The sequence below is a fragment of the Drosophila subpulchrella genome, chromosome 3R (genome assembly GCF_014743375.2).
Source record: "Drosophila subpulchrella strain 33 F10 #4 breed RU33 chromosome 3R, RU_Dsub_v1.1 Primary Assembly, whole genome shotgun sequence".
NCBI lineage: Eukaryota > Metazoa > Arthropoda > Insecta > Diptera > Drosophilidae > Drosophila > Drosophila subpulchrella.
In genome coordinates, this window is record NC_050609.1 from 15,269,161 (window position 1) to 15,283,134 (window position 13,974).

Below are 13,974 nucleotides of genomic sequence, written 5' to 3' on the forward strand. Positions count from 1 at the left end.
GAATGGGTTGCTCATATGGAGCTGTGCAAGCTAAATCGGCCCAGCGATTTAATGCATGCCCAAGCGGTCTTGCCCACGGATATGGCGAGGGGGCCGCGGGGGCTGAGATGCCGCTCGGTAACAATGGACGAGAGCTCGTTGGAAAACTGAGCTGTTGCCTTGCCAAGCAGTGACAAGGGGAAGGGGATCGCGGGGACTGGGTCTCCGCTATGGCAAACGAAAATATAAACAACAAAAATTGACACAGTAAAGATTCGTGGTGGCTAAGCTGCCGTTCTGAAAGACAAAGAAGCGAAGCTAAACAAAGTCGGAACACAAACGTCGCGGTGTCAAGTTCGAGTGTCGTAGTGGAGTGTGTAAGCGATGGAAACAAAAACAAACCCAAGACTGTTGCGAAGCTAACACAAAGAATTTCGGTGTAAGCAAAAAGACGACTACATATAAGGGGTAAATTAAATGCACAAATTTAAATGAGACAGTATCCGTCGCCAATAAAAATATATCAATAAATGCACAATTAATAAATTTATTTCCCGGCGGCGCCTTTGCGTCCAGGCTGGGTATTAAATATTAAATATGTAAATATATGTAAATATATTAATTATGTAATCTGGTAGTTATATTGGCGATAACATTCGGCACCGAGATATTTATTGAAAGAATTTTAAAAAATGCAAACAATGAAAAACACAAATAATGTCACTTGTGATTACAGCAATAAAATTGTCAACCAATTAGTGAGTATGTTTATTTGACACAAATTTATAGAAGCGGAGCCGCAGAAAATATTCTGGCCGCGGTTTATTTTTATTTATCAAAAGTTACACAATGCAGATGAAGAAGGGTATGAATTGAATTGCTCACTTACATAATCCCTCCTATACCGCTGTGGGTACTTTTACGTTGAGCGCCAATTAAATAATTAATTAATCCGTGTGCCGGCTGGCCGTCCGTCTGTAGAGGGGGTGAAGCTGGCTGGCAGAACGTCTGTAGCAGGAGGTCGGTTGACCGTAGTTGTAGCTGGTAATATCAGCCGCTGTGTGTGTTGTAGTTGGCCGGTTGGCCTGCGTCATCAACAGTAAATATATGACGATTAGGTTGAGAGGGTAACTGCCCTCTTTTAGCCCGCTGGCCTAGAGACTCAGACTGGGTGTAATTTCAATAAATCAAATACGGCGATGGCCGGAGTTTCAATTCGTGAGCGTTAGCTCTTTATTCTTTCAAATCAAAATGAGAACTGAACTTAAAGCTAACATAAAAAGGGACTCATAGCGGCCACTCCAATGGGTAGTGCTTGCCGGCTATGCACGGGCTTCCGGCCAGACGCTGTGTCAGCAATTTGGCCGGAGCGAGCTTTCGGACGATCGGTCATTGCCGTCGCCCGGTTAACTTACTTAGTTAACTTACACTCTTAAGTAAAGAATATTTAAATAACATATGGAAAATACAAAAAAAAAATGGAGCTTATAAGAAAAATCTTAAGAAAAAATTAAGTTACGTAATTATATTTTAAGTTAAGTTCTGTTTAAAGTACTGGTTTTCATACCAAATATTTCTTTATATTAGAATTATCTTAGGCATAATCTTTAAATAAAAATTCCAGTTATTTGGATTATGACATATGTCGTACAATTTCATAATAAAACGATAAAAAGCCTTCATATGACGGTCGAAAGACTCAACTTCAAGCTTAAAGAAAAAATGAATTCAAGGGTGGCCTCTTCCAAAAAATTATCAAATGACTCAATTTCAGTTCATATCAAATATCCAAGACATTTTGGCTCAAAAAAAAAAACAAAATTTCGCGGCCAAGAAAATGCACAATAATTTCGCTATTTTTGGGCTGCACTAAACAAATAATAAAAGTGAAATCTAAGCACAGAGGCGAGAAAATCAAGTAAAATGTAATCTACGAAATCAATGAAACTTTCTTTTTACTGATGGCTGATGAAAGCGGCCGGCCAAAAAGCATGACGAGTGAAAAACCCGAAAAGCTTTCAAAGATCTATTGGAAATTGCATGACCATTACTTTTGAGAGAAACGGAAGTGCTCTGAAGAGATGATACGATGACTTGGCCTGGAAGGTCTTATACATATGTAGCTACATATATATTTCCGCGGAGGTAATTGAAGCTAATTGGGTTAACCTTATTTCTTTGTGCTTAATTAATCCCGCCAAAAGTCTAGAGAACATGCACGATCACTTGAGTCTCTGGCGCCTGTGCGAAAATATAAGAGCATATTTAAAATTTATTTTCTCTGGCGACTGGACCGACCAGTTTGGCCTGTAATACATTTTTTTTTCATTTTGCCAGAATCGTATCTCATCAAATGATTCACCAGCCAGTTCTACGAAACGCCGCATTCGCTGTCATGCTAATAAGGCACTCCGCCCTATGGGCAAGATGAGGTACGTATATACAAACATATGAACAGAAGCATGGCATATGATTTACCCCGGTGAATCTTCGTCAATGAACCCTGAGGGGCCAATGGAAAAGAAGCCCTCTCGCCACCTCGTTGACCCAATTGAGTTGAGCAATTGTATGATGCTGTTTATTAGATTTCATGCTGCGCACAATTGTGTCCGTCAGTCTAAGCTTGATTTGTCAACAGCTCGCAATTTGCAATCTGCGGCCGCACGCATTTCTCAGATAGTTTAGCTTTAGCCGCGTTCCACGCGTGTAACCGATGCCTTGTTCTAGTGTGTAATTAAACCGATTATCGCAACGGGGGAATTTGATCAAATTAAGCTTATTTAGCAGGCTGTCAAGACAGGAAGTTTGCTCCACATAGATATAAAACAAGCGAGAAGCTGGCGGAGGAATGTTAAATATACTTAGAAAACAATCTTTTGCATAATTAAATTAAATGTTAAATAAAGTAGTTCTGAGAAGCTTTATCATCAGGTGTGCTTCTCTATAAAAAATGTGTTGTTTTTTTTCTGAATCATAAGTTTAAAAAATAAACTGAAACTTCGAAATGTAAATCTTCTTAAAAACAAAAGTTTCCCAAGTTCTTAGTTAGTTGCAGTGTATGGAAAAATGTATAATTGAAATCAATAGATTTATCACTGCGTTCAATTAAAATTTATGAATCATTTGGGAAATTTTTTGATAGACAATACAATGATGAAAATGAATTATTAGTAAGTGGTGATATTTAAGAAATAATTTTATGTTAAATTCATTAAAGACTTTTGAAAATAATGGAGCCTTTAGAATACATAGTTATTTTTTGTTTTATTAAAATATTTTCAAAATTGGTTTTGTGAACCCCCAATATTTCAGTTGGTCACTACAGAAACGTTGATTGTTCCATTTGATTTAAAAGTACATCATATTATTTTTATGGTATTTGGATAAACTAATGGAATGACATATGTGCATATAATGCTGGCATTTGTTTGATGGCAAATGTACAGAGGCAAGCCTTCAGCCCGCAGGACAAACATTGTGGCGAATTGTTTGCTTGTTCAACTGCCAACCGAATTGGCAATTTGTCCACCGATCGATCTGCCAAGCAAACCAAAATTTCCTGCCAGCAATTACACACGAAATAACAAACAATCCAGGGAAACCAGGGGGTTCTTCAGAATCTTGCGTTATGTGTGTATTCAGAAGGGGGCTTGAGACAGCTTGTCGTGGTTGCATATTTGTTTGCGAATCGTTATCGACAACTGCAGGCGGAGAAATCGATGCACTTTGCGAAATTGGAGCGACTTCGAGCAGGGAAATTGGAGCGGATCAGGCAGAACTGAAAGCCGGAGAGAAGTCTTAGCAGTGGTCACATCGACATGCTCTACATCTTTTTATTTTAGCTACGCTTCACGGGAAGTTGCTGAAATTGCAAGGCGTAATTGACATTTTACGTAATCCGGCATTAATTGCCAGCGCGACCAATCAAATGTGCTGAGCCGTCGAGCCATTAAATAATAAATTCGAAAAACAATGCACTGCCACAAAGGTCTACATTGCGTCTTAAAAGCAATGTGATTCATAGCATTTCCTATAGCCAGGTTGACTCAGTGCACGTGCACGGTGGCTTTATTAAAACTCGAAATGTATCTAAGTTAGTGGGGTTAGCCACAATAGGGTGGCGTGCTCAAGGTGCGAGTGCTCATTGTGCAAGTGGTAAGCCAAATGAGTCATGTGCAAGTGCAATTGTTTGCAAATGGCGTGGGAAGGATACAATGTTGCGGAATTATTTAAGGAGTGTAATGGCCAAGGTTGTACCTACAAGGACAATAAATAAATAAGTTATACTGTATGAAAACGGGAACCTATCCATATATAACAGTTCATATTGAAAAATATTGTACACATGGTCGTCATAGTCATCAAAATATTATTTAACAAAAAAAATTCTTTCAGATTAAAAATATCAGAAACCCAAAGAAACTTCCCTATAGAGAAGATAACTCTTCGCAAAGCAACCGAAATTTATAAGCGCTTTCCCACTTCTTTAGTATTATTTAATGAGCTTTCCATTTGATGCCTAATAGACCAGAAGCAATAGCCGACTTTCCCTTAACACCATCTAGCACTCATTGTTTTTCCATGCCGAACGCATAAAAGTAATCGACCCCATTGCCATAAATTCCACTAGAACACTTTATATAAATAAGCTCCCTTGATGTAAAATAGTTTTTATCAGCGCGCCAAGTGTCTGTAAGTAGCATATATGTATGCACATAAGTACAGGCGAGTACGTATGTACATCCGGCGGAAATGTTGTGTTGAAGGGAGCTTTAATAAAATAAAGTTTTATTGCAAGAATTCCGGGTATGGTGTGTTCGAGGCGAAATTACCCCCGATAAAATGGCCCTGCAGATAGCGGCATCTAAAAGTGACTAACTTTCCTTTTTGTCTTTAAACTTCATGCTTTGCATAACCGCAATTAACTAATGTCGGTTAATAAGAGCCCGACAAAGAAAAATGTAGACACGTGCCAAGTGCAAATGGAGCTTAGGTAACTAGGTATAACAATTACTTTTGACTTGCAGGGCACTTGGGAAATTAAAAAACATTTAAAATACAGTTACAACTTTTTATTTACCCATTTTCTTTAGAATGTCTTTTTGCTTTTAGTGTTGTAAGTTATTTATTTTAGTCATGAAAAATTCTATAATTTAATTTATAAATAGGAATGTATACATATTTGATTTTACGAATCAAAAAAAATATAATGGGTTTTTTATTGTGGTACAAAAATATTTGATAGTAATATATTCATCAAAAATTTCCAAGGACCCAAAAAAATTACTTAGTCATAAGAAATTCCTTTTAAAAATTGTGATAATGCAGTTCCGATTATGTCTTAATTCAATATGTTGTGTTATATTATAAAAAGTTGCATTGCTGCCACTGTCATCATTTTTCCGTCTTCATCTTCGCTGCCCCCTTTGTTTTTCACATTTATTAATTAACGCGTTCGAACAATGGAATCCACTCAGCTGGAGGAGAAGAGCTGTTGCTCTAATCTTTGGGCTTTGTCTGCCGAGCTCTTCGCGTGGAGATACTTTTCCGAAGTCCCCTCCCCAAAACTCTTGACCGTCGGGGGCTACTTTATGGTTCGTTGGCTCTGCTCTCAATATATTATGTACTTCAGCAAGTAAGAAGCTCAGCGGCGACATCCCCATCTGCTTATCGCTCTTCGATAAATCGAGGAAAACTGCTCAGATCCCTGAGAGTATAAGTATAAAATAAAACAAAATATAAGATGAGATGCAAGGCAGCCTCCGAATGTGTTACACAAAATTTCTTGAGATAAAAATAAATTTCGTCGGAGGAGGAGAACCCACAAAATATTAGCGCCGGCATGTTAATTCAATTAGCTATCGGCTGACGGTGTTTTTTCCATTTTGGTGTTTATGGGTCGAAAATTTAGGTTTGGTTTCTTTTTTTCGTTTTGTTTACAGGAGAATCTAATAGTTGCGGGGAGGGCTTTTGAGGTTTACACCAAGTGTTTAGCATAGTGAAAACATAATGTGACAACATATTTCCTGACCTAACACAATTTAAATGGGACTATAAAGAGGGAAAATAAAAATATAGTCTTTCAGTTCAGTGACTTTAAATTGTATTTTTAAACAAGTGAAAGCAGTTTCTATCATTTGCTAAATTTTTTTCTTGATAAATATTACATTTTTTAGGATCTTCCTTCAATTATCGATATATTTGAATTACAGTCCTAAAGATATACTAAAAGAATTTGGAAGATAAAAGCACATAACCGTATCATTTTAGTTTATCACTTTTCCATCACTGGTTTTACCACATTAACCCCTTTTTAGCACCTCCATAAATTGTTTTGTTCTAGTTAGCTAGGAACGGTAATTTTCAATAGTGCGAAGCTCCCAAAAAAAACACCTTTACAGACCCAAAAGCAAACAAATAAAATGTATTTACAGATGGCAACAACAAAGCGCTGTTAACCAAAACTTGTACAAACTTTGGTAAAAAACGAGAACGTAAACAGAAATCGGGCGTTTTACAGTTCAGTGACCTCAAAAAAAAGCAGCTACGTCATCATTGTAGAGGATGTCGCCGCAGTTCTTCATCGTCTGTTTAGTTTTCAAAATAAGCACAGAGCACACCTACACAATGCCGGTGAAAGAGAGGGGGTTAGTGAAAGAGAAAGAGACAGACCGATGGGCTTGAGTGATTCTCAGTGCGTTGGACTGCGAAAAGTGCAATTTGCAAATGCAACTGCAACTGCAACAGTTCGCAAATGACTCACAATAAAGGTAAATTAGCAACTGTCCAGGCACGAAACGAACCCAAAACCGAATCCAAACCCAGCTCACTGACCATAACCAGGAAGAGGTTCCAGCCTGCACTGAGAGAAACGTATGCTTTTATGAAAAACAACTACAGAAAAGTAATGGTATTGCCATAAAATATGGTATGGTATGGTGATGGTATTGCCATAATATTCTTAGTTATTTTATTGGACACGGTCTTGTTTTACACTTTTCAAAAAAAAAAAAAAACACGCAGGTTAAGATTTTTTTTTATTTTGTTAAAAAAATATTTTCTAATTTTTCAGAGGTTATATACCAGTATCATTTCTACTTAATACATTTAATTAAAATAAATATACCTTAGTACATTATAATAAAGGGATCAATACTTTTAAGATACTTTATCGTCCATTTTTATTTCAAACCTTTTTAAAAATAGATAGGTATGAAAAAAAAATTTGTTTTTAATAAAGTTGTATATTATTTGTTATGTAAAAAACCAATATTATTGATAATTAATATTTTAATTTAGAAATATAATACCTTACTATAAAAGTTATATTCCTTCTATGGGGTTGATATTAAAGTATAATATATTATTTTTCCTTTAAGTGTCTACTCCCAGCTTGCTCCCGGATTCACTCTAGCGTGCTGTCGCATTTCCGTTGCGAATATTTTGTGCCGCTGTTGTTGTCGCATCCCATTACTGATGCTAGTCAGTGCACAACAAAAATCCCAATAGCTCTATGCATAAATTAACCAAAACCGAAACAGAACGAGCGAGTGAGCTGCAGAGTGCTATTTTCCATTAAGATCCCCAAGCTCGGTGTGTCCTCCGTTTTTATGATTATTTATTCACTTGATTGCTTTTGGCCTTTCACTGTTCCCTGAACCGCTCGAATCTCCCAGCTAACCTCGCTTTAGTTCTTTTATTTTGATTAATCATCAAGAGGGCTTACCTTGTGCCCGGCTCTTCTTCTTCACCTCAGCCTTGCCCGGCAATCCAGCTCCACATCCCCTTACCATTATGCCCCCTTACCCGTTGAAATTCCCAATCAAGCGTTGCATTGGCATTGCACAATAACAACATCAGGCACAATTGATGCCTGACGGAATGCACTGGGACTAAATATTGATATTTTTGGGATGCAATTAGTATTCTTCTTTAAAAAATATTATAAGTAGAAATCATCAATTTTGGTAACTCTACGACTGAGATACTAAGGAACCTATTCTTTAGATCTTGAGTTATAAAACCGATTTCTCTTTATAATAATACAAAAAACTATTTATTTTATTATAAGATAATATATTTATATTTAGTAAATATAAAATACTATTCATTACCCTACAATTTCCTTTAAAAAATCATACAACACGTAAAACCAGATAAACTTGGTTGCATTTTACCGTGTAACCTCACTGCATTTCATCTCTCACGGCGGGAATTTCTTTGTTATTTGTTTGGCTGCCTGTTTAGAGGAAATTGCTGCTGCTGCTGCAAACAAACGTGATTTCCTTTGGCTGTTGGTATAAACAAAGTTGCTCAAGTGCTTTCTTGGGGCATTCCTTCCTTGCTTTACTGTACAGGGTGCCAGCTCTCTCCCACCGAATGACTAATGCAAAAGCCACATTTCCTTTCCGGGGTTGTCTGGGAAAACTCACCCTGGTTAAGTTAGGGAAATAGAGTCATAAATAACATGAGTTGCCCTCTAACAAAACACTTTGTTTCAGTATTTTTGTCTCGAGAGTGGTAAATACAAAAGTTATATCCTGCACCCTCCCTTGTGTTTTTGTGGTGCAATTAAACCAGCTTTAATTTAGGCTTAATCTTCGCAATGCAATGGTCATACACGTATGAATCAACCCCTCTCACTTTGGGATGATAATCGAGGGGAATACCAGACACGTGGCCAGGTCAAAAGTGAATCAGCGAGTCCGCCACGCTGCACGTGTCCTCTTTCTGCCACAATTATATAGTAATGACCCACTCAATTCAAGGCAAATCCAATTTTATCGATTTCTATATAAGTTGTTAGGGGGAGGCCAAACAAGATGGGTATATGAATGTAATATATAATTTTATTGGGAACAAAGGAAACTAAATTATTACAAAATATTTACACAAAAGGAGGTTGAATATCCTGCTATTAACATATTTTATTTCTAAAGATTATATATATTATTTTCTCTTGAACATTCCCCTCTCTGCAACTACTTGACATATTGACAGTCTGCCTCATTCATCTATTATTTCCTAATTGCTCTCCTCTTGCTGGCCTTTAAAGTAGATTTCCTGGAGTCTATCTGTAATACCCCTTTGTCAAGCTCTCTAAACACGTTCTATGAGGCGACGCAATTTATGCAAATGTCGTTCAATTCAAAGTCCCAGACCAGGAGAAAGAGACTACTAATATATGCATGCTCAGAGGCTTCCGTTGCGGGACGAGAACTGAAGAATTAGAGAATCAGAGAATTGAAGAAGTGTATCGGAGAAGCTCGTTCCATTTAAATTCTTTTGACCTGACTCAATCAAGAGAAGCTTGATGTCCAGTTCGGTTCAGTTAAGATCTGAAAATTCTGTAAATTGACTTGAGCCTCAATTAAGACGATCATTATAAATGCTGATGTGATGATCACCCACTGACCACTTGAGTTACTGCATAGTTAGGAACTTACTTGGATAGGTAAGAAACTACTTACTTGGCAATTGCATTTCAATGCAGTTTACTTGATTCTGGCCAAGTTGAGCAGGCTCCCACGCTCTTAGCCAAGCCCATTTAAGACCCCAACAATGCCGCATATTAATGATCCTCCTGTCTTGCCTTTTGCTCGTGATAATGATAATGGTAAGTTGTTCAACTTGGGTAAACAAAGGGCGTGATAAAGAAAACAAACCAGACCTCTAGCTGTTTTTGGGGCGTGTCTGATGAGGTCCCAAGAAATATATCATGTAAGCTGACATGAAATGTACGAATTAATTCTAATAATTTACCAAATTAAGCTGCAGTCTTTTATTATAAAGTTCAAATAATTATACATATGTTTTTAAGAGAGTATTGAAAGTATTTCACAGTCTCTGCTTGTCGTAACTCATACAAAATTATATCTATAAAAACAAAAACCATAATTTAGTGTTCCTCTGAGTTAATAACACTTTATTACATTTTTTTTTCTGATAATTATCTGGCCAACCTCCTACTCAATTTTGAGTAACGAGTCTTACCTCATCTAACCGCTTACTTTCGGCCATTTCGGCCTGTGGCTTATGCTTGCTGTTTTGCCATATAATTGCGCAAATGACATAAAAATGGTTAAGAAAACGCCAGCCAGTTGGCAACTCAAAATCGAACAATGGCAACAGCCTAACCGCGAACAAGAAACGAGTTGCCAAAAGAAGTGTTGGCCAGAATATGGAGGTTCGAGTTTGGGTTCGAGTATGCGCCTAAGGCGCTGACCTTTTGGGGCCAGAATTGATGACAATGAAAAATACGTAAAAAGTGAATACAATCGTCTGAATGTGTTTTCATGTCTATAAAAAATTATTAAGCATTGGAACAAATTGTGACCCACAAAGAGGCTTTTCTTCTCCATAAAGTAAAAGGAAAAAGTTGAAGAAGAAAGTTTTTAACTGACAGATAAATCTGCCACAATGAGAGTAAAAGTGAAGCACAGCACTGCATTTAAAATCGATTTTTACTTTTGTAGCTTTTTTGTGTTTTTTTTTTGTTTTGCGCACAAGGGCCAAGCGAATCATTTGAGTTGGTAAATGTAGTGCTACGTGAGTGAAGGTAATCAGTGAATTAGCATGGAAAGTGCTGCCCTAGGGGCGCTTTTTCTATCTAGGAACTACGTGAGATTTTGATAAACGCAACACTCAGATAAGCTAAACGCCCAACCTGCCAATAGCCAAACACCCCGGATGGCACTCATCAGAAATGGGCAAAACAAAGCGAAAGCCACTCCACAGATAACCAAGTGGCCAAAGTGGCAGTGGATCGCAGGGTTCGGGGCGGTGATTCGGGGGACAAAGAGATGTCGCAGTCCCTGTCTATATGTCTCTGTCGCAATCCAGAGGCCCTGCAACGAATCTCTAGTCGAAGTGGCCAGCCAGCGTCAAAATCAACAAAATAGAAGCTGGTTTTTCAAGGTTGTTCGGATGGGCGAGAGTTTAACAAAGGCGGGTTAGGGGGGTTAGTTAGTTCACAGTGGTAAAAATTACAATACAAATCTGGGAGCAAAACTCCCTAAGATATATATACTTTAAAAATGTATTTCTAGCTGTAAAAGACTTTATTCAAATTTTTTTTTTTATTTCAGTAGGATTATTAGGAAGTGTGATTTAAGGCAATATAAACTAAGTTCTCAGAAAACTCAGTACCCAGAATAATCATGATAATCTAATACAATTCTAAGCAAATAGTGAGTAAACAAAGGCTTTAAACAACTTGTATGAAAATTTGTCTATCACAACATCGCTTGATATTATATTAAATATAATTTAATTAAACCACGTGATTAGTGATCATTAAAACATTTTTTTATACCTTGACAATACAATATGGCATTGTTTTAAAATAGTTGAAAATAATAAATTGATAGCAAATTAAGTAATTTGATTATATGTTAGAATTTATAGAATTTTTTGATATATGTACTAACATATTTCTATTAATATATCCCTTTATCAATTGACTTTGCATGGGAATCCCATTACCATATGCCTATTGCGATTTTAATTGTTAAAGCTCTTACATATGTACATATGTGCTTTGATTTGGAAATGACCCAACCCCAAAATGAATCACAAACTGGTAGTTTATCTAACTTATTTCCTCTTCCCATTGGTGGTTTGTGGTACCAACACTTCTTCAAATTGTTATCTATTTTGCGAAATAAATTTAACACATTCTTTTGGTCAGCTTTTTTTAACCACTGTACTTGTGCGTGTTTGCTGGTTGAACTTGATTAGGCAACAAACTTGATTCGAAGCAGCAAAAAATATTGATTGGAGTTGGTTTAACCCTACTGTTAGGGAATTAAAGTAAAGTATATTTTATAAAATGTTTAGGCGCCTAGGGAACATGATGTTCAAGTAACTTTTTAATTTGATTTTTTTTGTTATTAATGAACATAAATCGATACATACAGTATTACTACAAAAAAAATAAATTGTTTCTGACGACATCTGTTTACATTTTCCCTGAAAGGACCTACCACTTCTATCATATCACAACACCATCTGACACCAATATTACAACTTAATGAAAATATTTCCATATTTGAAGTGTTTAGTACACAAGTTTAATTATTGTGAGCATAATTATCTTAGAATTTATTTTTTTTTTTAATTTTTTAAAATACATTTTCATAAGAAATAAAATATATTTTCCTAATTATGGTTTATTTACATAGTTTTTGGCCCAAATATTATGTTTATGAATAAATTAAAATTACGTTTTTAACAAGTGGTTTATGGTATAGATGTGTTTCACCCTTGAATTTATTTTAAAATCAGAAATATATTTTTTTTAATCAATTGTCAATAAAACTAGACCTTTAAAGTATAGAAGTTAAGGCCTTTTTGATAAATTCTTATAAAATTCGTTTCTATTTCTATACTAACCAATGAAGTCAAACACCATTTCAGATAACTTCACCTGTGGTTTAGAGGAAACAAACAAGGGAGTGTTTGTGATATTTTCCCCCAGGACTTTTCCCCAAACACCACTCACCTTTTGGCTTTTGGAACGCTGTTGCTTCCGCCGGCTGGAAAATGTGTGGTTGCAAGCATGTGTTGAGCAGCAGCAGCGGTAGCAGAACCGAATGCAAGTGCAACATCTTTAGATCGTTGCTATAGAGCTGATTTTGATGGCGTTGCAGGAAGATGCTTCTTTGCTTTTTTGCTGGCGATAGTAGAACTTGTTGTTGCCGCGGGGCCAAAGTGGTGACATCACACTTCCTGCAGCATCTTTTGATTTTGTTTAGTTGGGCGGGGGCTTGGATTGGTTTGGGTTTACTTTTCAAAAACAGGACGGGGACTTTCGAAACAAACTTTCTTGCAACATTCAAAAAAGAAACCGCGCCTCGAATAACAACAACTAAATCACGCGCGTAAATCGAGAACAAAAACAACACACATTCACAAATTGCTGCTGCCTATTATAACGGCTTTTGTTTGGTGCTCTGTTTTGCTATCTGTTGTTGGCTCTCTCTTTTCAGCACCCCTCTCTTCCTCTCTATCTCTCTCTCGTGCTTTGCAGAACTTTTGGCCTTGCCTTCCTATTGGAATTTTTTAATCTGCGAGGCGTCTTTGTGGCTTAACTATCGCTAAAATCACATGCTATCTTTAATTTAAGCACGGCACATACTCGAATCGGTGCCAGTTTAGCCTTTATTTTCGGGGGCTTTAATTCAATTTGCTTTCAGCAATCGCATCACACACACACACACGCGGGGAGAGCAGCGACCGCGACAAACAACCAGCCAGTTCCCTGCCCGAGTTTGTTTTGAACAGAGAGTTTGTGCTTTGTGCAAAACATCGGTGTCATCGATGTTTTCAAGGCATCGGTTATCGATGCTTGGCACGCCATCATCGATGTCTTCCTTCTCTATCCCGGCGGCTTACTGTTGCTTACGTTTGCTTACGTTCGCTTACGTTCAAACACAAAAATACTGAAAGACGATTACGTTGGTTTTGGTATTCGAAATGTAATGCTCTCATCACTTTAAGCTGGATATTTTACCGATTTTAGATTAAAAATATTACACACATTAAAATGCTTAAGTTAATTTGAGTATAGAATGGGCATCGAAAGGTAAAGAGTGGTGACACTTTTAAAATGATTTGACGAACTAACAAACCCACAATGCAGGTGTAAAATGTAGCAATAACAGACGCGGGCAACCAACTAGTTCCCAGCCGAGTTTGTTTTGAATCGGATATACGCCAGCCCTGGTTCCCAACTTGGATAAGTGCATTGCACGGACTCGACCCAAAAAATGATGTCTTTTACCAACACTGTGTATTTAAAAAATTTATTTACAATTTCAAAAAAGCGAGAGACACCAACTACTTTTGCAGATGTGTCGAGCCCAAATACAGTCAAACGTCCATAAGTTAACAATTATCTTCTTCAGCAAATTCGAAGTACACCCAAATTAAAATAACAAGGTAAAAAGTGAGCTTTATATTAATAGGGGCCTTCTGACTTCTTAAAAAGTATCA

At 37.0% G+C, this 13,974-nt stretch overlaps 1 protein-coding gene across 1 annotated transcript in view; it reads right to left on the bottom strand.

Annotated features, from left to right (window-relative positions):
* Positions 1-13,253, bottom strand: part of LOC119545805 (disintegrin and metalloproteinase domain-containing protein 12) — a 44,095-nt gene extending 30,842 nt beyond the window's left edge. Inside the window, exon 1 of the mRNA XM_037851689.1 lies at positions 12,482-13,253. Within this exon, the coding sequence (XP_037707617.1) occupies positions 12,482-12,587 (106 nt within the window). The 5' untranslated portion in view covers positions 12,588-13,253. The remainder of the gene's footprint in view (positions 1-12,481) is intronic.
* Between the last annotated feature and the right edge of the window lie 721 nt (positions 13,254-13,974).